Consider the following 25883-nt stretch of genomic DNA (forward strand, 5'->3'; position numbering starts at 1 on the left):
AACTGTGTCAGTGGTCTGGTCAGAGTATACTTCCAGTTCACAAGCACATACTGAACATTACATTTACAGGCACCAGACACGACTGTACTGTAATTCAAAAGAACCACAATCTCCCAACATGTCATGTCACCAGGGGCCTAGGCAATGCAAGTCAAGAAGAGTTAAACAATTAACACACAAACAGTTTATATCAAAAGGTTAGGTACCAGTGCATTTCAAAGCTTCAGCCTGATGGTAAATTTTAAAAGTGTGTTCTCAGTGAAGTAAGAGAATGAAACATATTTTATATGATTTAGAAACAACAATTTTTTTTTTTTTAAGGAAAAAAAGCCACAGAATAGGAAACTTTCTAATACAAGCACTTTTTTCGTGATAAAGCACCTTATCTCTTCAGCTTTATAGAATTAATGGGACAGATTGGATGGGGCTTTGAGCAAGCTGGTCTAGTGGAAGGTGTCCCTGCCCATGGCAAGGGTGTTGGAAACAGATGAACTTTAAGGTCCCAACCCAAACCATTCTGTGATTCTATGATATAGCCAATGCTTATGAAACACCCTGCTTCATGCATTCGAGCTACTACAGTAAGGACTCTCGCAAACGTACACTTTAAGATCCACATTTTAACAGCATGACTCTTCTCTACCAAGTAGATGGATGCCGAGATAAGAGGGAAGAAGTCTGAAGTGCCCTCCCCCCCTTAAGCAGACATATTAGACTGAGGACCATGTTAATTACTGTAGGAAAAGAATGCTACCATTACATTAAGGTTACAACGAACCTTACCAAAAGAAAGGAATGTTACCAACAGCGGGCATAAACCAGAGCTTTCATAAAGCAGTCTTTAATAGGACTTTACTGTTACAACAGAGATGAATTTTTGGGGGGAAAGTGTAAAACAACCATATTATCCATCACCTACATGACATCTGTAAAAGAAAATGAGAGTTGGGTAACTCAGCACTCTCATCCAGCAGCCTGCCATTAAGCCCAACTTTTTACCAAGTTCATCTAAGGGTTCAAAATCCTTACCAGGAAAAAAAAAATAAAAAAAAAAAGGAGCAATACTGTTTATCACTGATCACTGAAAAAAAAACCAACCCACAAAATTGGTGCAGAATGAGCAGAAGAAAACCCAAACCACCTGCTACTGCTTTGTAGCATCAGTCATTTTGCCAAGCAGTGGCAACACATGAAGCTGCTATTTGCCAAAGCATCTGGGTTGAAAGCAACATGGTGTTGTTAACTGGCACTGCTGAACAAGCTAGCACAAAACTCTTTCAAAATGTCAGTCAATCTCAAACACATTCTTCAAGACTTCCATAGGAATTTGAAGAAATATCACAATTCTTAGCAACTTCAGAGAGAGCTATCACATACAAACAGAAAGCGCCGGAGATTTCCCCTTTTTTTCCTCTTTCTCTGCTCCACAAAAAGTTAAGGGGAGACTTCCTAACATCTCTGGAAACAAAAGGGACTGAAGAAATGGAAGAATGGCCATTATGCGAGAGATGGAAGCAGTAGATTCATGAGAATGACACTGTACTGGCCATCTTTAGCCAACTATCCAGCATTTTAAAATGACTGCAGTGATTAAACTTTATGCAACAAAATGGGAATCACAAGGAAAGGCAGAGCTGCACAGAGACTAATGATGAACAAACAGTATTAAAGGCACTCAAGTCACAGATAACTTTCTTCATGCATTGATAATTAATTCATAGTGAGTTCCCACAACTGTAAAGATGGATAATAACATCCCCTGATCTGTCCTCCCATATAGGCATGCTCTGAAGGCCATGGAGGGATTTCTGTGAAATACTCATTGTATCAGAGAAAGCAAGCCAAACTATCTTCTTGGGCATGAGAAACAAGTTTGTGGAGTCCCCAATCAGCTCCACTTCAGCCTCCATATGTTTTCAAGAGATGCTCTCAGCAGTGAGCCTCTAAGCACATTCATATTTGTCCACAGCACTGTTTTCTGTAGACATGAAAACTGTCATAAGGTTGCCCCAGCGTTTAACTGCAGAGCCTGCGGTTTTGGCTGCATATGCTATTTTTCTCACAACTTTCTAAATGGTCTATCTCTACTGTACTCATGGCTGTGACATTATGGTGAACATCTCTCTCATTCTCAGTAGGCCTGAAAAACTTGGGAGACACTTCACAGGTGTCACCACATGCGAGATAAGAGACAGGAGAATGAGAGATTAATCTTGTCACCACAAAGCAAATCATAGGTCTGCACCTGGGCACACTGGAGACTAATGATATGAGCCAACTATCTCCCTTCTTATAAGGCACAGGATTCAAGACACTTATCTGTCTGCTTGATTCTGAGCCTGAGAAAAGTTATCTGTGGAGAGAATCTTGAAACTTGCTAGTGTTCCTGTCTTGCTTAGGGTTAAAAGCTTCAACAAATAGAAGGCAGAGATAGATTGTGCTCATCATCCAAAAACAGGGCAGCGTATCTTCCTGCCTTGGGGAGAACCATTCCACAGAAGAATATGACTTGATAGGCTCCTACAGCCTTGTTTAATTTACGTTGAAGCATTTGTCTTCAAATTTCTCTTCCAAGTTTTCAATATTCTATTTGAAGAGGGAATAGGAATGAACCCTTTTGTGGGAAGCTGCAATTCTTCTATTTACAGAAATTCAGAATCAAAACATTAAAGTATAGTGGCTTGGTGATGACAAAGGAAAAACACTCAACTATCTAACCTTGACATGTTAACATGGAGCTTTACTATTCGGTTATCACAGACATACAGCTGTGCAAACAAAGCTTTTGAAAAGCTCTCAAATAAAAATACAAATTTATGCATATATGTCCCAATCTGTTTCTACTTGCCTTTGGTGTAACTGAATATGGTGCCAAGAGTTAATCTATTCCTACTACAAAATATTTTTAATAGATATGTATATAATGTATATCTATGTATCTAAAATTTATCTACGTATATAATCTATGAAGTCTAAAAGCTAAACTCAGTTCCAAAACTGGGGAAAGACAGACATCTTCCCACCTTCTCCCATTTCGTATCTTAGCTTGTCTTTCCCCAGCAAAATTCACCTACTTTTTGAAAATTCTTTATAAAAAAGATGCTAATATTTCTTAATGGTGCTGCTTCATATGCCACTGTGCTCTATTCTGTTCAAACAAGTAAGGAAAAGCTTTATGAGAAGCACTGGAAGACTTACTATCCTTCTTCAGTTTGTGTGTGTTTGAAATGGTGGGGAGCTGCATATAGCTCATCCATTGAGAATCGTTCATCCAAAGTGTAATCAAGTACATTAGACACTAGTTACTCTGTCTACTCAGATGAGGAACTAAACAGACAGGATTTAATTATTGAAGGCCAGAAGCATGTTAGGCATACAGAATCATACCTAGAAGTTAACATATTTGTCTTTTCCCCTGTGACTGTACTGAGGACCCCAGAAAGAGCTAAAGGAAAGAGACTCCCTGACTCTTCAGAAATGAGCATACTGATGCTTCTCAAGAAGCATCTTGTACAGACACTTCTAGTAACTTTATAAGGCATTTATTATTTCCAAAAATTCCAAGATCAACTCCTGCAGATACTCTGTATCTTTGAATAAGGAAAGACAGACCTCTGTCAGAAGTCCATTAATCCAAAAGGTGCAATACCTGTCTAATTACCTGTTTTTTGATGAAATTCAGCTAATTCATTAGATAAATAACCATGAAGCTAATCTTGAAAGGAGAACAAATCACTTTCTTTAAGTAGCCTGCTACATAGACTTGCTCATAAGATACCAATTCACTTTTCTCTAAATTGATCAAAAGGCTTATTGGAGAGAGAGAGATTAACCATCTTTCTAATGGTTTACTGAAGCTTCTTGGAACGACAAAGCTACTGCTAATCTGTTATTGAGGATAATGTGGATTTTTGATGGCAAAAAGATACTGCTAATAAACTCAGATCTTTGGGGAAAAAAGTGTGATACAAAGTGTAACATTAAAATATTGTATTCAAATTCTCTTAAACTATAATGACCACATTTGCAAACCAATGCACCTTGAGGAGGTCCAGTTGTGCAAAGCAAGAATTCCATTCTCTTCTCTGCCAATCCCCTCCCCTGCTTCCAAGAAAAAAAGGTGAAGCAGAATTTTCATTTCTATTACACAGACTGTAGATCACAGAGTTACAGGACACAAATTATTCCTTAGCTGTCTTAACACACCTTTGAGTGTTTACATGCATCTGAGTTGAATACCTGTAGCCAGACTGAAAGACTTCAAGTATAAAGACGTCACTGTAGATCTGGCAGTGTTTTTAACCCAAATCATTGCTCTAGACGAAGTTAGCTCCCAAATTCTATTTAAGGAAACTGCCTTCTATTGAAAAAGTGGAGTATTCAGCTAGCTACATTTTGGTGGCACTTTTTCTCAACAGAGAGTGTCAGAATTTTTGCATTTGGATGGCAGCCTATAGAGTCTGGATTTCTCCCAAGAAAAAATGAAGTTTTGCTTCTTGCCTTCCCCTGGAGCTCCACTTGCCTCCAGACATTGAAGAAAACACCAAACAAACAAAAAACACAACAACTACTTTTTGCCTTTCTCAAGATTCAAACAGTTGTTGCCTGGGGCTTTTTGCTACCAGTAACTTTGTGGGAATACAAAGCTGAACACAGCATTCTAAACTGAAGTTGCAGAATTCTCACTTGAAAACTGACCAATTGATTTGGGTATGAAACAGCCTCTTTTTCTTAGGAAAATCTATTTTCTTCAGAAGAGACACCATGAAGGCCCATAAAGTCAGCCTAAGCCAGAGGACAAGAACAACTTTACAGAGACAGTGTCAGAAGATGGAAGAAAACTTTCAAATAAATCCTTCAGAAAAGCAACACAAAATTCTCTCTGGCTTTGTATGTGAGAAAGAAGCACATGAATATTTCTGCAACTCCAGGTCAGGAAAAATGAGTTATATACATACATATGCACACTTACAGATATTATGCATACATAACAAAAAAAGTGAAAAAAAAAGTTCTCTTTGTTTTGACCCAGAAGAAAAAAAAAAGCTATCTTCTCCTGAGACAACAGTAAGTCTAACAGGAAAAGAAAAATGATTCTACCAAGTCTTCTTTAAAGACTAGTAGGTAAGAGTGGACTTACTAGTTCACTAAACATAGAATTAGCATCTGTACTAACAGATTCAGCTGGGCTGAGGGAGGTTCCGAAACAGAGAACTATGACCCACTGTGTTTGTAAAATGTTAGAGCATTCATAGCATCCATTCCAACTAGCACTCTTCCGCAGTAACTCCTGGGAATGTGTGGCAGTCAGCATGTTCCATGAATCCTTCCCAACAGGCAGCTTTCAGGCAGCCACCCAGTTTTACAGGGTAGGAGAGTTAACTAGCACAGATGTGTGCTGTTCCATGCGATCGGCTTCAGTGGCTGGGAACATTCAATTTACAAACAGAGAAGTAGGCCTTTTTGGCTGTGAGATTTTATTTTTTAGATCTCTCCTGGACTCTCTTTTGGCATACTATACAAGCAATGTCTTCTACCTATCTTGAGAAAATCTCCAATACTGAAAATGGCAAAACAGAAAATACTCAGTTGTGAATCCATGTTTTGTAAAACACCAGGGTGGTGCAAAGCAAGAGATACGTCAAAAGCTATAATCTAAAAACTGAACTGCTTGCTTGAAGATTTTGGCCTGTGCATCTGTTTCTTTGCAAGGTACTTGGTTTAAAAGAAGCCAGTGCTCTAATCAGACAACTGCACAATAAGATCAAAGGACAGGAACAACTAGTTGATATTGAGGACCACCAAGTACAAAACATATACTTGCAGAGATCTTCACAAACTAGTCTAAAGTACGCAAGAATATGTTATATTTTTTTTCAGTTATTATCAGAATCATCCTAAGGCTAAAATTAAAGTTTTCCTTCAACATCTCAATATGCCAATTTTGAAAAACTGAATTTAAGAGAAAGCTCCAGAGATGTGAACATTTAGCTTAAAAAGCCCACTAGCTTTTGGGGTTTTTTGGTTTTTTTTTTTAGCAATCTTTAAGGAGTTAACACAGAGCCTACTTAAAGCATCATCTTATATAAAAATATGGAACATTACCTAAAACAAAGATGTAAATGAAAGTATGATAAACATCCATTGCTTTTCACAGATATTTTGATAAAACTTGAAGTATTTCACTTTCTAAAGGTCAAACTCACCCTTTCATTCCAAACTAGCACAAAGTCTCTGTATTACTGAAAGGTATAAAATTTGATAAACATATTTGTTTCTTTTTATTATCATATTTTATTAAGATCATTCAGTACATGTAAGCAAATACTCCATACCTCCATTCCATACCATGAAGATATCTCTTACCAGTTTTATATTCAAATCACAGAGAAGGATCTGGGAGACATTACTAGCAAGTTGGAACTCATATCACCATGACAGGTAAAATCATATATATTTTTACTAATTTATAAAAACTTGGTTGTCTCAGTTCAAGCCATCTAGGCACATTTAGAGACCCTGGAGGAACAGGAAGAAGTCCAACTATATATAAACCAGCATTTTAAAAAGAATCCATCAAAATTTGGCCATATTCATTCCACTTCTTGGGCTTCTATAATCACTGCTGTCTGTAAAGGGATCTTCACGTATTGCCAGAAACAGTTATTTATTCCTCTGGAATGGTGAGACAGCCCTGAGGAACCATGGACTGTAATGACAGCATTACAATGTTGCTTCTTTATTCAAATGCCTTACTGCCTACATAACCAGGTGAAAACATTGCTTTTGTCCACAAACCAGGTAAGAATGAAATCAACTTCATCCACCTTTGCAAACACGATCCTTCTGCTTCATTTCCTGGGAAAGCACATCTATTGATCCTTCTACATTGTATTTCATAGGCAGTGCAAACAAGTGGCAAGTTCACCCCAAGATAATGACCTCAATAGGCAAGATGCACAAGTATGAAACTCTCTGCGATGCTAGTAAAGATACTGTGAGACCAGGTAACAGCACTGGATGGTGCTATACCGAACTTTAGGTTAGAATCTCTGTTCACGCATAAAGTGGATTCAGTAAGACAATGAAATACAAGTCAAGAGTAAACAAAAAAGAAACTAGTTAGAAGAACCAGAACTAACCCTAACTAGTACTACTACCAGTACTACTAAAAGTACTGGTTCTACTTTTTAACCAGTAAAGCAGAACTTAATACTATGCTTGTATCCTCATTTTTTTGAGGGACCTTTAACAACGAATTTGTTAGGAAAATGCAGGCACCAATACACTTCCACAAGGGAGGAGAGAAGCTGCCACCTGTTTCACCTTTACAGCAAATATGTTCAACAGCTGTCTCTCTGCAATGTATTAAAATCTACAAAGATATTTAGGTACTTAACTCAGCAAAATGTCAACAGGCGTTAGACGTAAGTATCACTGAAATGCTGGGCTCCAGAAACTGGGCTTCAGAATATCACTTTGGTTGATCAATATATGTTGTGCTGCATATTATCCACTGTTGCCAGGATAACTGAAAGGTCAAAACTGCAAATTTGATGTCTCACCACCACTCATAAAACCAGATGATTGTTTCTTACCCTCTAATCTAATCATTGTCCATAACAGCTTATCAACAAATACGTGTTTGTGGGAATAGGGTGTCTAGATGAAAATCTGAAAACTGAAACATTCTCAGTTTTACGACATTTTCCAATATTAATCATGTTCCTCAGTACAGACCGTTTTAACCAGACCCACTTAGATTATGTCTGAACAGCATCTACTGACATAAAACAGCTGACAAGCATGTGCTTACGTTGTTTCATGGAAATATCCGAGCTAGTAAGCGTGGATAGTTGACTGCATATTAAGACATGGAAACTTATCATAAAAGCTGGTGAGAAGAATACTTACTCCCCTTTGTGTAACTAGGCAAAAAGCTGCTTCATCAAGCCTTAACATAAGTTGTTCTGACAAGCTGGTACTATCCCAGCTTGGCATACCATCTAGGCATCAAGCTAAAGGAACATGTGTGGTCACCACTGTCCAGAATACCACTTCATATAAACATCACAAAAAACATGTAGTAAGGGATGAATTTAACTGAACAGGAAACAGAGAAATAACAGGTTTTAAGAAGTCATAATGTCAATTTTCAGCAAGATTTATGAACAGTATTTCCATAGTTCTTGTACCCACCTACCTGATAAACTTATCAACAGAATACCTACCAAGAACTATCAAGTAGTCAGAACTGACTGTTAAACCCTCTTTCATTGTATCTTAAAACCTAATGCCCAAAGAATAGAAATGGAAATAGAGGCCATTTACATCTGACTGCATGATTTATAAAATAGGATACCTCCTAAAAACACTTATTCCCCTGCATGGCCTCTACATAGCATATGCTAAGGAACTAAAGTGGTGCATGTTTAAGCCATTGCTACACTTGCTTAGAGCCAGGACTGATTAAAACTGGCGAATTTAGACTATTCTGTCTCCACAGACAGCAAATCCAAATAAAGCTATTGCTGTGTTCAATCAAAGATTTGCACCATAGGATGTATTTTAGGAATCCAAAACTTCAGATGTGATTCTTAAAAGCAGTAAAGGGCAAGTTCTTTAACTAGTGTTGCCCATTGCAGAGTTCAAGGGAAGTGCTTCCTCTAGATATAAACCAATAGCCTTACCTCAAGAAGCACTGGGCTAAGATTCACTTCAGAGCCCATCCCCCCTCCTAATTTCACTTGACAAATTCCTTACCCCAGCAAACAGTATCACTCCATGAACTCAGTTTGCTACCAAAGCACACAAAGCAGGACAAAAAAAGCTGTCTGCTATACAATATAATGCATGAAACAGGAACACTCACACTAGCAAACACCTTAGCCAGTAAGTCAACATGATACAGCATAATAGCAGGACTATATTAGCAGCTCTAAATGCAGTCTAGCCATCCTATTACTGTGTTACCCAAGAGAACCTTTACTTTCATTCACAGACTGAACACTCTGACACCACAGGGGCTTTTCTATTACAGCTGCTCATGAGATGACTTTAAGGGCTATAAGAAAGACTGTACTTGTTATGTTCACTGTAGACCTCAGGCATTCTCAGTAGACTGACCAGTAATTCTGAAATGTATCATATTTTTTGTAATAGTTAAGATTGCAATTTTTAATCTGAACTTGATTTTTTTGTTCAAAAGCAAATTTCTGTCAGGTCTAAGTGAGTCTTTGCTCTTAGAAATAAATAACAGAAATAAATCTCAGCCTCACAATGTATCTGCTGCAGCAGTACTGTTCATTGAAGAGAAATGTCCTCATCACCCAACACTTCATTGAAAGTTACCTCAAGGGAAAAAAAACGTTTCTAAAAAAGGACTACATAAATGATGATAGAAAATTAATAAAAATTACTTTTCTGACATATTAAAACTATAGATGTGTATCTTTAAGATACTTTTATTTCAAGCATTATGCAGCAATGTAATGGCTTTGAAAGTCCAACACTCCTTTCAATCTCCTGTCCCAATGGTCCCGTGTTGACATCTCAACATCTCAACTGACATCTGTGCTGACGACATCTCAACTGCGCCAACACAAGACAGGGAGACTTGCTGCAGTGGTGGTTGGAGCTCTGTGTCCTCCACTTCGTCCTGCCCTCCTGAAGAAACAAGCTTCTGTTGACTACTGTTACCCAACACATCCCTGTGAGCCCCACTGAGCACTCTTATGAACAGTGTAAGAAAGAATATTTCAATTACTTTAGCTTCAAAACATAAAAGAAACTTCCAGATGTGAAGAAAAAACCCAAAACAACTACTAACACAGCTTTCTACGGGAATTCACACCTATCCCTTTTAAGAGGAAGAGAGTTGTACTCTCTTAAGAGGAAGCAAATTAAATAAATACAGAGGCCTCTAAAGGTTTTCTGGTTTAGATGCTTCAGTCTGGAATAAGAAAAGCAGCATTCTCCACCAGGCTATAATTCCATGCCAAATCCTTGAAACAGGATTTTTGTCATTTTTTTCCTCTTCAATGAGGACTGAGACTGAAAACCTAAAATCTTCAGTATCACAGGTACTAAGTAATTTTGGAGGAGGGGAAAAAAATCCTTTTCTGTTAAATAGGCAACTTCTTTTTAAATATGGATGCATGAATCTAACTTTAGCTGTCCAGGTTTTCACATCTCTGATCTCAAATACAGAAAAGTAGAGCATTAATCTAGTCTCTTGACTTCAAGGTTATCATTCATTGAGGTCAATGACTCCATCTCTGAAAAGCAGAACTTCCACTTTCAACATGATAACTGTTGCCCTTCAGTACACAACTCTGTTCAACTCCTCCCCAACTGTTTTCTCACAACTGCTGACAAAAAACTAACAGGCAGAAAGACAGCACAAACAACTCCTGCAAAGGGAGTTATCTAAGTAAAAGTAGCGGTTAACCCTAAAAGTATTCTTCTCCATGCAGAGAGCTCATTAACTATCTATATTTGAAACTTCTACGAGTAATGAGCAACCCCATCTCTTATGTTATTTTCTTGATATCTTTTGTTTATGTTAAACTTCTGTTTATCTTGCCCAGCAAAGTCTTGAATAACCAACAAACACTGCCGGTAATGACAGAGTCAAATATGTGAACAAGTTACTGATGGACAGAATCTGTCCAATTGGAATGACACTCACCAATCAGAAACAAAACCACAATCAGCCTGTAGTGTGCTTCTGTCTGGAAAAAGCACATGGGCAAAATGTGTGTTCCATTATAACCCAGTTCTGGTTTTATGCCAACAACATACATCTCACAAAAGACACTCCAGGTATGCAGTTACTTAAGTGGAATCATAGATAGTACAGTCACCATTTCCACAAGAAGATGCAGGTAAGTGATAAAAAGCTGATGCTCCAGTAAGTTTCTGAAGTTCCCTGTTAATTAAAGTGGCTCTCAACAGACTAGCTCAAAGGCATTATCAGAAGTACTGGTATAAGGTAATACAGATGAACTTCAAAATAGAGAGCAGCAATATTGGACACAGTTTTTTCTGACTATAGAGTAACAGTGCGTTTTTTTTGCTTTGTTTTTTTTTTTTTTACTACTGACATACAGAAACATTCTTCAAAAGACCTACAGGCTCAATGAAATCAGTAACTAAACTATTAGGAGTATGAGACATGAGAGACATGGCCCAATTCTAAATTTTTCTTCTACTCTTACATAAAAGTTAACACCTGAACACTTGCAAGACTATAAACTCAACCCAATCCAAGAACTTCACAGAAGTCTTTACACTTGTTATATTTTAATAAGCAATGCAACTCGGGGGGGGGGGGGAGTGGGGTGGGGGGGGGGTGTGTGTGCGTGTGTGGACAGGCAAATATCTATACAATTATGTACAATTTCATTGTTCTTGTACTATTTTTGCGGAGTAGTACTGGAATGGCACTTTTTTGCCCCCTTTTTTTCTTTTTGAAAACATGAACAATGTTGGGGTTTTTTTCAAGGAGCAATATGATCAATTCCAATGTTTTACCAACCTTGAACATATCATTTTCACATTTTATATCATTTGCTTGGTTCCCAACACCTCTGGCACATTCAATATATTTTCATGACAAAGAGAAGAATTTGATACAACTAGCATTTTTGGTCTATTCTCTACATTCAAACCTACCTATGAAAATGCAAATATGTTAAAAAGTTAGTACACGATAAATCCTACTGCCCAATTAAACGTAGAACAAACAGCCTACACTTCTTGCTAATGAGTTTACATGTTCAAACTCCTGAATTAGTTTATGCAGGCATAAGAACTGGACAAAAATACTGTAATTATTTATAAACTATGTCTATTTAAGACATAACTGGTAACAGTTACCCTGTTTCCATGTTGCCTTTATTATGCAGAAATGTCCCACACTATGCCGGTCAACGGTCTTGTGGAAGATCTAAAGATCTAAACCCAGAATAGGTATCTGTTGTGTTTCATATAAAGTGCATCATCATCAAGAAGCAGTTCAGAACATGTAGACTCTTTTTCCTTCCCTTCTGCTTTCAAGAACAATACTCCAACAATAACTGTTACCAGTTAATCTCCTCTGAGAGGGTAAGCATGTGGTGTTAAGGAATGGATCTCTCTGGAACTTGTACTTTTGGTTTAGTAGATCTATACTGGCCCCTTATACTCTCAACTCAGATATGAGTCCTTTTCTTATAAAAGTTAAAGAAGACAATAACCTGTAAGCTCTTTGAAAGCTTAAAGATCAGACAACTAATTATGTTTAGTTAATTATACCTAGGCTGCAGCTAACTAGAAACACCAAAGCCAAAACCATAAAGTTATTTGTTATAAAGCAAATCCATTTTTATAAGGTAGCCTCCTCAAAGAGGAGGGTAAAAAGTAACAACCAACCACAGTCATACTCTGCTTAACAGGCGCAGGACAAGATGTAACAATCACTTTGAAAACAAACTTTTAAACATAAGATGAATTCCTGCTCATAAGTGAACAACACAATCCAAAATTTCATGCTAAAAGTAAACACTTGTTAGTATGATTTTTCAGCATAGTAACTACAACCATAATGGTAGTAATAGCATTGACACTTAGGGTCCCTTCCTTTCACAAAATGTCCTGTGGAGACTGACTTTAAAGTACAAAGAGAAAAATTCACATTCTGAAGATATTTTTTAATTACAAACCACATTCTAAGGCACTAACTTTATTATCATGACGTGCATTTGTAGTGCACAAGCATGTCTGAAATATAAATGTAGCTTTTCTTCCAACAAGCTGAACCCCTAGTTTTCTTTTTGCATTTTTTCACAGAAAAGCTGTATAGACCCTATAAAATCCTACAATAAAAGCTATCAAGATTGACAAGAAGCAATTACTGAAAATACTTCAGTTCTCCAAATACTATCTTAAAGTGTCCTTCTCTGTACGTGTTCTATATATTACAGATCCTAAGAACACAGCAAAAAAAGAAGTCAGACAAGCTGTAAATTTCCTGGTAAGTCAACTTGGGAAACAGGATTCCATATCACTATTTACTCATTTTTTCAATTTTTTTTTTTAGAACAATAGACTTTAATACATTTCTGTGTTTTCAGCTTGAGTGGTGATCTAAAATTCAAGTATTTCAAAACAGAAAAAGTGAAATAATCTCTTCCTCAAGAGGATTATTTCCTTTAGTTATATTGTGGTTAATTTTCAGGTCTTACAGTGGGTCAGTTTCCAGCGAAATGAAGTGATGCCCAGTATAAGAAGTAATTTATTTACCCTATAGAAACCTTCATCCTTTAGCCAAAGGTAGCTTAGACACTACCAGGCATCTCTGATCACTCACCCAGATCAGTAACCTTCAGAAGCCAAACCTTGTTGAAAATGCAAAATAATCATCCTCAGTAACCACAGAACCTTTCAATTCCTGGCCTGAGCTCTCACCAGCTACTTTGAACTTGAGAAAGGTATCAGCAGAGTCACCATATGACTCTTGTTGTTTCTGCATTACACAATAATTACAGCACATTTCTTCATTTTAAGGCATGCAAATCATGTTTATTCTCAGAACCTCAGCATACTAATATTGGCTCTCCTAATAAACAGAAAGCTGAAAATAAATCTTATTTGTCTAACTTCCAACTTGTATGACACATCAGAAGCCTCAAAGTCTTTGCCAAGGTATGACTGTTTTTCACTCTGTATTTATCATGGAACTTCCAAGTACAGAAATATGGCTTTAGAAGACAGAATTACTACTTGGAATTCAGAATCTTGTAGGCATTTCTACTCTTTAAGCTTGTAATTTTACAAGCTCACCATCATCAACAATCCTGACCAAAACTGAAAGTGCTCAAGTTTTAAATCAGATTAATGTATTACAATATGAAACTTACTTCTCTCAAACAGCATAAGATACATAAGGTACTATTTCGTATTATTATCTCTTCTTTCAGTTGTGGGATGGATACTTTTAAAGCTTTCAAACCATTTTCTCAATATTTAAGTGGGGCTGTATTTAAATCTATACCCCAAGAAGCACATGACATACAGTGTTATCAATGACTGCCTACTAGACAAGAGTTCCACAAGTTTGATGGGACATCAAATGATTTGAATTTGAGACTTTTAAATGCTATTCCTCTAGATTTAGACATTTAAAGCAAATGAAATACCACTTCAGAGTTTTTTTTCTTTCTCCTCTTCTTCGCCCCACCTAATTTTAGAATTCTTTAGACCCTCTTTTACTTGAGCTATCAACATACAACTTACAAACATTCAACTGAAATAAAGGAATGTTTAGTTTTCACAGAATGAAATATCCACTTAAAGCATCTTGGTCATAATCCAACATGCTCCACGTAAATATACCCTCTCAAGCTGTTTATGCATGAACAGCTGATGCAACTGAAAACTGTCAATCAGGAGATGATCTGCATGCATACGTAAATCTATCTAGCTTTTTTTCCAGCCCCAAGGATTGATGGGTTTTAGAGCTGAACAAGCACTCAGAAAGATCTGTCTTATGTGTACTTCACTGTTACAGGACTCAAAATGAACTACACCAATCCTCCTGTACAACCTAAATTTTATTCTATTTCTGCTGAGCCTGATTTTTCCTGTCAAAATATTAACTATATTTTCAGCAAAACAGCATCAGTAAAAGTAAGCTATTTAATTTGCAAATACACTTGGCACTTTCAGTATTCTGACTTGTGAAAAATGCAAGAACTTCATAAAAGATCAATTTTAAGAATGACTAGTGACTCTCCAATATGTTCAAAGTTCCTATTCTCAGTTCTTGAGAAACCTTACAGTAACTAGGCGTAAGTCTTCAAGACGGCATAATGAACTGTTAGATATTAATTTGTTATACTTTTTTCAGATAGCTCCGTAACTTTTAAAATAAAATTAATGAATGATGAAATAGCATGTCACTGAACATACAGGGTGATATACATCTGCTTGCAAGTGGGGGCATTAAAAGGGAATAATAACAAACAAGACAAGACTAAAGGCAGTACATTTAGTTAGCCTCTCTAGAAACAAACCCTTTTTCTTTTTTTTTTTCCTTTCTTTTTTTTCCATAAAACTTTGGAAACAGTATTTCCATTCAGGAAAAACACTTTCCTCATGGACAGTTGCAGAAAAGTTTCAAAAGGCAAAGAAAGATTTCAAAACTCTGCAGGTTCTTCAACATTCTACCGAAGCTGGACTGACATAATTGTACAGATACAGATAATGGAATAGAAACAAAAAACAGATTAAGATCATTTAAGATTTTTCCCTTCTAAAAGCCCTTGAAAATAAGATCACCTGTATGCATCGTCTTCTTTCAAGTCTCATATCATCCTGCAAGGGTGTGGGGGACAGGGGGAGTCCAGCAGCAAACAACACTGCAAAATGAAGAAAAAAAGTAAATGTAAACACAAACTATTAACATAACTAAAAAAACCCAACCATAAACCTTTATTCTACTAAATGTACATAGTGCTTATTTCAACCCTTGCTCTCAGATAAAACCACAGAGCTAAACCAAGGTAGTTACAAAAAAACCCCAAAAAATTAAGTTTTCCAACAGTAGAGATAGAGACAAACATTACAAAGACTATCTTCCACTAACATCTAATGTTAGGGGGGAAAAAACATAAAACAACAAAACACCTATGTAAATGCTGAAATTTCAGGGATTAACTTAAATTTCAGCTGCTCATTGAGCACTTCTGAAAATTAAGATCATGCAAAAAAAGCTCTTCTCAAACCTACCCAAGTAAAATTATTCACAGTTACCCATCTTTACAAAGCCCTTCAATATGGGGAATTTTACAGAAACTCAGAACAGTATTTATAAAACACAACTGAACTTCTGTGGGATTTTACCAAATCAACAAACTACAGAACTGTAAGTGCACATAAATCCATAAATGTGCAAGTCCATTTTTACCTCATATCTCACCTAAAACTGAATTAAGCTCACCTTACACCAAATTAAAATATGTTCAGAAAAATAAAACTATCATAGAATCATAGAATAGTTAAGGTTGGAAAGGACCTCTAGATCATCTAGTTCCAACCCCCCTGCCACGGGCAGGGACACCTCACACTAAACCGTATCACCCAAGCCTTCATCCAACCTGGCCTTGAACTATAACTTTCTACAAGACAAAGCTACATAAAGAAATGAGTTTCTAGGAGGAAATCTCCAGCTGGAGTTAAAAGAGAACAGTAAGATTATGCTGATTAAAAAACAAAGCCAAACCAAACTCCACAACACCCATCAACCAACCCCTGGTCAAAGTATTTTTCAAGTATTTGCTTTCCACTTGTTCTCCAACAAAATTATCACTGGTACTCTTCAACCTATGAAAATATCAAAAGCATTTACAAATTACTGAGAATTTTAGAGAACCTCTCAAAATTACCCAACAGCTCAAATTGTAGAACCTATTTAAATACCTCCTGATGTATGTAACTCCAAGAAAGTGTGTCTAGATGAAAAATGCACTTAGATATTGCAATTTCAGTGGAAAACACTGCAGTTCATTTCTTCATCGACAGTGACCATTCAAGCACATACATTCTAAGCCCAGCCAGCTCTTCTGCCACCACACTGGCTTCTTCCTTGTGCCATGAAAGTGTGACACACACACACACAGAGACACACACACACAGCAGAGGTGTGATGGGAACACAAGGAAGAATTACTTTTTTGATACATGCAGGACCATTGTAGCAGTTGTATTGGTTTTTTAGAGCAGGTGAATTATTGCTGTCATGCCTCCAAAAGACAGAGGGGGCAAACAAAAACTGGCCATGAATCAACAGCTTTGTTTTTTTACTGCTGAAGTTCCACCGAGACATAGAATGTCAGTGCCACATCCACAGCATCCATGAACTTGGCAAGGCTGATGAGTACTGCCTAAGCCTACATAAGATCCTACAAACTAGGCATTCTCATGCCTAAATTGCTTCAATTTGGATAAAAGATTCATTCTGGTACGTATGCAAAGTGCACACATCATAAGACAGTGTCTTGTACTGAGCTTAACTCCACTAAACCTAGCAGAGGCAGTCACTTACATCCAAGAACAGGAGAAAAGGAAGAGCAAACTCTTGCCCTTCTTTACACTAAACAGTTCCTGGGTTTAAACCCAGATTATGTCTGGCATACATGGGTATCTTAGGGCTACTGAAAGCTCTCTATGGCCAAGATACTTATGGCATTACCTATTACATTATCTATGGACTATCTATAGAAAGCTTTTTCCAGTAGTATCTGCAATGACTGAAGGCATTGCTCTTTTGTCTTTACCACCCTGTAGCTCAAATACAGTAAGGATCACCTCTCTCACCTGCGTCAGCACAAGGCCAGCTTCAATCGTAAACCACCTTAGTTAGAACTATCAACAAACATACTTTGAGCAAAGCTATCTGACTTTCAGCCAAAATAGATTGTAGATCATTCATATATTGTCTTCTGCCAGTTCTACAATGGGAATGGTAAGCTCCAAAAAGCAGCACATTAGCACATCTTCGGCGCTTTACAACAGAATGTTGTAGGAAACTGACTGCAATGCTAGCAACATACAGCACTGTTGTGGGCAACAGACTGCCAACTCTATTCCTCTTCCCATAAGAAGAGGAAATCAGTTGGTAAGAACATGATACCAAATAAACACAGACACTACCAAGCTATAGCTACAGAACCTGAAATCATACAGATGATTTTGTCAAAGCAGGAAAGCAACTTCATACATAGGGGAAGTTACACTTTTTCCTGCTTGGAAATTAATCTAGAATACTTGTAAGACTAGCTCTGAACAAGTAAGTCTCCTTCAGAATAATTCACAAAGTTGTAAGAACAGAGAAACCAAACTGGAAAGGTAACACATGCAGACTTGAACTATTTTAGAATCCGAAGATGACATTAGAGCTACTGACAATAAGGAAGAGTTGCTGATGTAACTGTAAAGTCATGGGGAATCAATACATCTGCCCACTTCAGAGATAACGACAAAACATATCCATCACAAACCAGTGCATTTCTTCAGTCTCCTTACAACTCTCTATCATCACACTTTGAAGAACTGGACAACTAGTGGAATTAAGACCGGAGTGGAAATGCAGGTGTCCACTGTATTCCAAGAAAATATCCACAACTTAAAAAGTAACTTTAAAACATCACCAGAGAACAAAGACAATGAGTTACAGTGATGGTAACAGTATCACAGACACACAATATAAAAGAGTAACATTTTAAACTTTGGGGTTTTGTCAGTTTGGGGTCTTTTTTTTTTTTTTAAATAGCTGCAACCAAATCATATATAACAGCTGCAAAGGCAACACATCAGACTCAGTAACTAAGCATCTTCTGTTGTGCCTCTGCACTGCCAAGTTCTTAAAACCAAAAGGTCTTTTACACAGCCTGTACAAGGGCTTCCTGGTTTAGATACTAAATTGGTGATAAGAAGAGGCAAGAACAAATCCCACTCATCACACAGTCTGTAAGATCATTACCACAAGAATCCCTTAGTAACAACATTCAGTGGGCTTCAAGAACCCAGTTTGATCTACTTACTGGTATAAAACAGAAGTGAATTGGAAATAAAGGAGCAGAGGGAAGATGGGAGGAGAAAAAAGGCATTGAAAAACAAACTATTGAAAGTGGTACAGCAAACAAAAGAATAAAAGCTGAAGTCTTTCATTTAAACAAAGAGAGCAGTTCTTAGAAATCACCTCTGTAAGAAGCTACCATGCTAAAACTTTACTTCATGCTTTTATTTCCCATTTTAATTACTGTTGCTTTCTACTCTTCATCTTTCCTACCCACACAATGCTCCTGATCTCCTCAAAATATAGATAATGGGATTACCTATCCAAAGCAACTCCATATTCATGAATAATTTCAAGTTTAAAGTTCAGCTTTACTACAAAATGTTTAGTTAGGTAAGCCAAAGATGCTAAGCATATTTTATTCCAGGTTATACTCCACCATATTATAAATATCGTGAAAAAACAATACTTTTATGTATGCCTGACTCTTCCTTACACCATAAGCCTAGGTTACATGTTAGCCTCTGAGGACTAAATTTTATTCCATTGTATTTCTTTAGAGCATCCACTCCTTCCTTCAGAACACTCAATACACAACTTATGTCAACAGGTTCACTATAAATCAAAGCTGGTTTCAGAGCAATCATACTTGTAAAAACCTAAAACTGCAAAAACCTAGAAGTGTAAAAACCATTACTAGTATCTCTCTGAAGAAGTTTCACTTCCCTCTACCATTTCTCTTTTCCTGGGGGTCTGCCTGGATATCAATCAAATAATGAGTTTTCGCAAATGTGGACAATTTTATTACATTTGAGCAGAGTAGGAAGACAGTTCCAAATGCAGCAAGATACTAGAAGTTTTTTTAAAAACTGTATTATTTCATAACCTTAAGAATGTACCTAAGCTATATAGTATGTTGCATATTTTGTCTGTATAATAGATAATAATTTAAAGCACCTGGAGTGAAAAGATACAATCAAATTCTATCCAATTAAAGTCTGTAAAGTGTTAAAGGTAACCAGCATAAACACCTTTATAGAAAGGTCACATTTTCACTACAATTTTGTGTTCATTTTAAGCATATATGAAGAATTCTTTCCATGACAAATTTAAATGTCTCAGGATATCAGTAATGGCGCACCCCAGAGCTTGAACTAAAAGAAAAGTCTGCTGGGGAGGGCTTTGCTTTTTACATTTTACTAATTAAAATGCTTTGCATACACATTTACTTCCCTTATTCAGTATCTTTGTATTGCAAGGTTCAATACAGAACCTTTTGCAAACTAACCACAGCAAAGTTCTTGAAGCTTTTCCTCTGTGAAAGGGTTATTTTGTAATTTCTGAAGTCACACTCATGAAGTACCACAGAAATCTCTTCATATCTCATGACTACACACACTGTTGTCAGAGATTAACACAATTCAGGTCACTGACCTTGGGTAAATGCAGGCAGGCCTGTTGGTAGTAACATAAAATATAAATACTTACTTAGAAGCTAAAATATTTTTTTATTTACTGCAAAAGTGATTCTACAGTATACAAAATTAAATTGAGATTATTAACATACATACTGGAATATAATGGATCTAGACGTATATACATCTATACAATATCAATTTCTAAGCTCTTGTCATTCAGCATTTCAACAGCCTATTCTTGAAACTAAGCACTATCAATGATGTTGCTTGACGTAAGACATACATGGTAAAAGATTCACCAAATACACCAGATCTGGTGTGTTATTTAACATACTGCATAATAAAATATGAAGCATAACTAGTGTTACTGGAATTTAAAATAAACACATAAATCTCACAGGGTTCTAGCGACTGCCAACTTCCGAGACTACTTCCCAGAGAGACCCTACTGAGGAATTTCAAAATCACTGCTTTTGCTGCACCTAAAACATACAACATCTTTAGTTGCTAGGTAAAATCCTGTGTGTTCGGATGCACAGATTAATATACATCTGAAAACTAAACACACATGTGCATATTTACTGCTTCTGTTCTATTCTGGACCAAGACATTGGCTATTCAAAGTGGTCTGATTATTTTTTTCCCCCTCTTCGTTCTCTTGAATTGTTTCTTATGTATGACATCACGACTACTTTGTATATCCACCATACAAAGCATAACTCTGTACACGCTGTCTGGTTCACCCACAAAAACACATAGATACGTAAAATCAAAAGCAGGCATGGTTTCAGCATGAAAAACCAAAACATCCCTCCCCTTTCATAGTCACCTGCTTGTTACTCCACCTGACAGCCACCATACTGATTACTAAAACAAAAGTCAAGTGATTCATAGAATAGAATCATAGAATAGTTAGAGTTGGAAAGGACCTTAAGATCATCTAGTTCCAACCCCCCTGCCATGGGCAGGGACACCTCACACTAAACCATGTCACCCAAGGCTTCATCCATCCTGGTCTTGAACATTGCCAGGGATGGAGCATTCACTACCTCCCTGGGCAACCCATTCCAGCACCTCACCACTCTAACAGTAAAGAATTTCTTCCTTATATCCAGTCTAAACCTCTGCTGTTTAAGTTTCAACCCGTTACCCCTTGTCCGATCAACATCACATTTAGCATGTTCCCAAAGTAGTCACAGATCCCCATCTTTAGGTTTTAAAATTCATAATTCAGGAAAAAAAATAATTACACCCCTCTTCAGTTAGTGTGTGCACTCAACAGAACCATGAGCACAGTCACCTTCATATGTCAGTTTACCCAATGTGTAAGAAAGCGAATGCTAATGAAGGGCATTTTTCTACATAACTGGTTTCCTACTTCAGGTGAAAAGACAGCAACAATCAAAACTGAGTTTATACTAGACTTCCCCAATACACCACTCATCCTAAGAGTTTGTATTGTACTTTGTACTCCCACTTTCAAATGCATGCTGCTAAACTGGAAAATTATGATACTTACTAGATCAAAATTTGTGAGATACTTATGAAACAACTGCATCTAAAACAAAACACACTCTACCATAATATTTCTTGTGTACCGTAAAATTATTTTCAGTGTCCCAAAAAGCACTAGTTCCTCTAAAAATATACTGCAAATTACTAGTTTCACTCTTATTTATAACACGTGATGAAAGAACCCATCAACTGTGAAAGCATGTACAAGCAGCTTTACTAAAATCACAAAGTTTCTCACCCAATTCAAACCTGGCAAAGGCAGAACTACAGGTGCAGTAGAGCAAGAATTTCTTTTCAACAGCAGTACGGCTTAAGCAGCCTGTATCCTTTCCATCACTACCTGCTTGGCTGAGACAGTGCTACTATTACACGGTCACTCAGCAAACAGCACTGGGGAAATGACCTAGTGGAAAAAATGGGGGGGGACACCACTATTTTTCATTCTGTATCACTCGTCCAATCCGGTTCACTATAAACGCATAGTAGCCTGGTAGAAGAAACAAACAGCTGGGACAAAAGGGGGCTTCTTAGGCCAGTATTGGTGTCGAAATGCTAAACACTGAAGTGCACCTAATTCTATCACAGAAGGACCTAACAGTAGTGTCACACCAGTATTAATTCAATCAGACTTCAGAGTGCCATCTGAACCTCTGAAGTCTGTGATTTATAACATAGATTTTTTTAAACCTAACCTTTTTATGAAAAGCAAATGTGTAACTTCTAAAAAATGTACTACTTTCCTTGTATATAAAGAAACCAAACAGTGTAAAACTCACACCTGACTCATACAGCTAGACAACATGGGATTTGTTTTTTAAATATTTATTTGTTCATGTAAACTCCAGAATAAATGCTATGGATTTTAGGAACAACCAAGCCAACACAACTGAGGGAAGATAGGGGAGAGAAGAAAGAGAGTGAAAAAAGCCCCACACTTACCTAATATAAAAGTTCAAATACTTGAGGTATTTCACATAATTTGCGTATGCTTCTTTTCTTACTCATTGACTAAAAATATTAATTTTAGAAGCACAAACTTAAAATACTTTTCAGTATACCAACCATATAAGGAATCACAAATTAAAGGGGGGAGTGGTTATTTTTATCACTCACTTAATAGTGTCAAGCAAACCAGACGCGGTCACATTTTAACCATTTTGGAAATGCAAACTCATGCCACTGTGTTTATATTCCCCTCCCTCAACCAAAAGATGCAAAGAGATGCTATAAGCAGGAGTTGTCCACCCCCTGCAATATCAGCTAAAATACTCACAACTGTTGGATGGCACTGAATTCTTAGAACCAAGTACTTGCTTCTGTACTGTTTAATGGCTTCATTGAGTAAAAATGCAATTACGGAAAGGTCCTATTTACATAAATCCCATTTGCATACTCTAGAAAATACTTTTATCCCAAATTCCCATAAACATGAAAACAACAGAATTCCAGGAAAAGGAAGAGTTTTTGGTTTTTGGTTTTAATTCTTTCTATGTCAGCTTACAAAAACAGATGTGTGTAACAAACTAATTCTTCTTCAAGTTAACACATATCCTACCTATGATTTCTTTCCAAGGTGACATCTGATATTCAGGGGAGTTAGTTTTGGTGGTTTGGGTTTGGGGTTTTTTTAGTTTTTCTTTGACACAGCCATTTTAGTTTATATATTAATCATTAACAAAACAGTAGCATATGAGTAAAGTCGTATTTCAAAGCATAATATCCACGAGGGCTATAAACTAATTTATCCAGGGCAATCTCCTCTCACAGTTGTGAAATGCTTTTCAGAGCTGAGATTTTTCTATAGAGGTCCTCAAAAAGATCGATAATTTCATTTACAAAAACTGTTTCTGTTAGTTGTGGTTGGGAAAAGAACTTCAGATATGTAAAGCAAAACATATGCCACTATATGTTTGCATTCACCTGTTTACAACTTTAGACCTGAAAAAGTCTCAAGACTGTACAACCTTCCTACTTCTCCCTATTTTTCATGCATGAAGCAAGCAACCAAACACAGAATTAAAGGAAAGCCTAGAATCTCCACAAAACCTGGCCAAACATCACTCAGTTTAGAGATATTTACTACAATCTTGATACTACAACTTACTATTCCTTCCAATTAACTACCACTTCCAGAATTTGTTGTACCCTTTATTTACAAAACAGACTACTTGTCAGAGACCTAGCAAGAGAAGGTACTCACTACTTCCACTTTTTAATCCTAGACTAGAGTCCTAGACTAGAGTTCAGACAGCACTTGTAGTGCTCTGCAGACATGCAATGCCTACTGAAATGCTTTTACCTCTCAAAAACTGCAAGAGCTCAAACATATAGATATGTATACATACACACACATGCACACTACATATGTATGGGAGGTAAAGGCAGTTCTTTGCAAATGCAGACTATTTTAACTGTAATGACTTTACACTGAGGAAGACAACAGTTTCTGTCCAAAAGGTTGCTAAAAGGTATACACATATATTGAAAAAAAAAGTAGTATTTTCCCAGCTACCACGATTTCAAACAAAATAAAATTCAAGAGACTTCAGCCTTCCAAGCGACCCATCCTTAACAAATCCAGATGTTACTACATTTTGACATCATGACTGCTTCCTTATTTTAACTGCTTGCTTCTTCTTTTCCCTTTTTAATTCTGCCCTGACGCATGCAAAATTCCATATCATGCTGCAATGTACAGGTAACAGTAACCAGGAATTTATAAATTAACAGGCTATCATCATGTTTCAGTAAACACTACTGTAACAGAACTGACCAAAACCAGAGAGAATGTAAAATCTTACGCAGCACACAACAAACTCCATTACAAAAATACTTTATATGCTTATTATAGATCCCTCGGAAATCATCTCTAGAGCTGGTATCAGGTGTCTAAATGAAATAAGACTATGTCTCCCTTTCAACTGCCCTGGTACAGTAGTATCTTTAATCTTGAAGGCTTCCAAAATACTTTAATACATGGAGATATGCACACCCATAGTTTTCCAAATAAACAAAACAACCAACCACACACAACTGTAAACTGCTGGACAGCTCTGTAAATAGATTATGCTTATTTACAAGACTTCACATAAGTGGCTTGTTTCAGCTATGCACTGGTTTGCATACCTTTTTAAACACTTTTTAACATTTTCAAGCACAACATGGACTAACTGCTGTTCAACTAATTCTCATATGACAGCTCCCACTGACAAATGCAATCACAGAATGGTCTGGGTTGGAAGGGACCTTAAAGCTCATGTAGTTCCAATCCCCCTACCATGGGCAGGGACACCTTCTGCTATACCAGGTTGCTCAATGCCCCGTTCCAGCCTGGCCTTGAACACTGCTAGTGATGAAGCATTCACAAACTTCCTGAGGCAACCTGTGCCAGTGTCTCACCACCCTCACAGTAAAGAATGTCTTCCTTGTATCTGATCTAAACCTTTGTCTTTCATTATTCAGGGTATTTAGTCTGGATAGGCATACACACAGCCAGGTACTCTCTGGTCATATGCTAACCATATGCCTAGCTCTTAAACCACCCTTCACCCCATAAATCCCCATACCTTCTGCCAAAGCAGGTGTAACTCTGGCACGAAAAGTGATAATGCAGAAGCGCTGCCGATACCCTTTCCACTTTAACATAATAAATTTAACTGCCCAAACTTCAGTTTAGGCTGAAAAACTGGAACTTGTCTACTTCACCTTGTGTCCAAAGAAACTAAATGAACGTATTTAGTTCTCAAACATCAGGATTCTCCTTAATGCGTCTATCAGACTTCACCCACTTAGATTTTTCTGAGGACACTTGTTCAGAGATGGTTTTCAGCAACTGCACTTAAAAGGTAGCGCAAAAGAAATACATTTCTTCACTTGCAAATACATACTTTCATCATCCTAGAAATCCTGCAGAACTCAATGTAAACCTTCTCTAAAAAATAAAAAATAATAATCTCTAGCCCTTAAAAATTATTCAAGCAGCTGGCCAAATCGTAAGTCAGCCACAACATCATTCTGATGGTAAACTCACCAGCCACTTAGGAAAAAGTACTAAAATTACTATACCTTGAACACAGTCATTTAAGAAACATGCCATGAAGGACAGCCTCAGCTCAAAGCTTTCTCCTTTTTTTTTTTTTCTTCTCTCAGGGAAATAGGCAAAACACAGTTTCCTTATCACATGCTGATTTTTTTTTATGCAGGACAAGTTCACAGGCTTCACATTTATATTAAAATAGTCAAACTCAGTACTTCAGAAACAGGGTACACACTGCCTCTCGAGAAAGGCAAGGGGAAGAGACTAATTTAGCATGTTGACAGCAGCACCTAAGACAGTTTTGGCTCAAACAACTATTCCTAAAAGTAACTCTAAACACACTCTTCGAAGTGGAA

The 25883-nt window shown here is 37.0% G+C and overlaps 1 protein-coding gene across 1 annotated transcript in view; it reads right to left on the bottom strand.

The window, feature by feature from the left end:
- The window catches only part of DYRK1A (dual specificity tyrosine phosphorylation regulated kinase 1A), an 89488-nt gene that overhangs the window by 42842 nt on the left and 20763 nt on the right, over positions 1 to 25883 (bottom strand). Inside the window, exon 2 of the mRNA XM_034074466.1 lies at positions 15322 to 15401. Coding sequence (XP_033930357.1) covers positions 15322 to 15331 — 10 coding nt within the window. The 5' untranslated portion in view covers positions 15332 to 15401. The remainder of the gene's footprint in view (positions 1 to 15321; positions 15402 to 25883) is intronic.

The sequence above is a fragment of the Melopsittacus undulatus genome, chromosome 2 (genome assembly GCF_012275295.1).
Source record: "Melopsittacus undulatus isolate bMelUnd1 chromosome 2, bMelUnd1.mat.Z, whole genome shotgun sequence".
In the NCBI taxonomy this organism is placed as follows: Eukaryota; Metazoa; Chordata; class Aves; order Psittaciformes; family Psittaculidae; genus Melopsittacus; species Melopsittacus undulatus.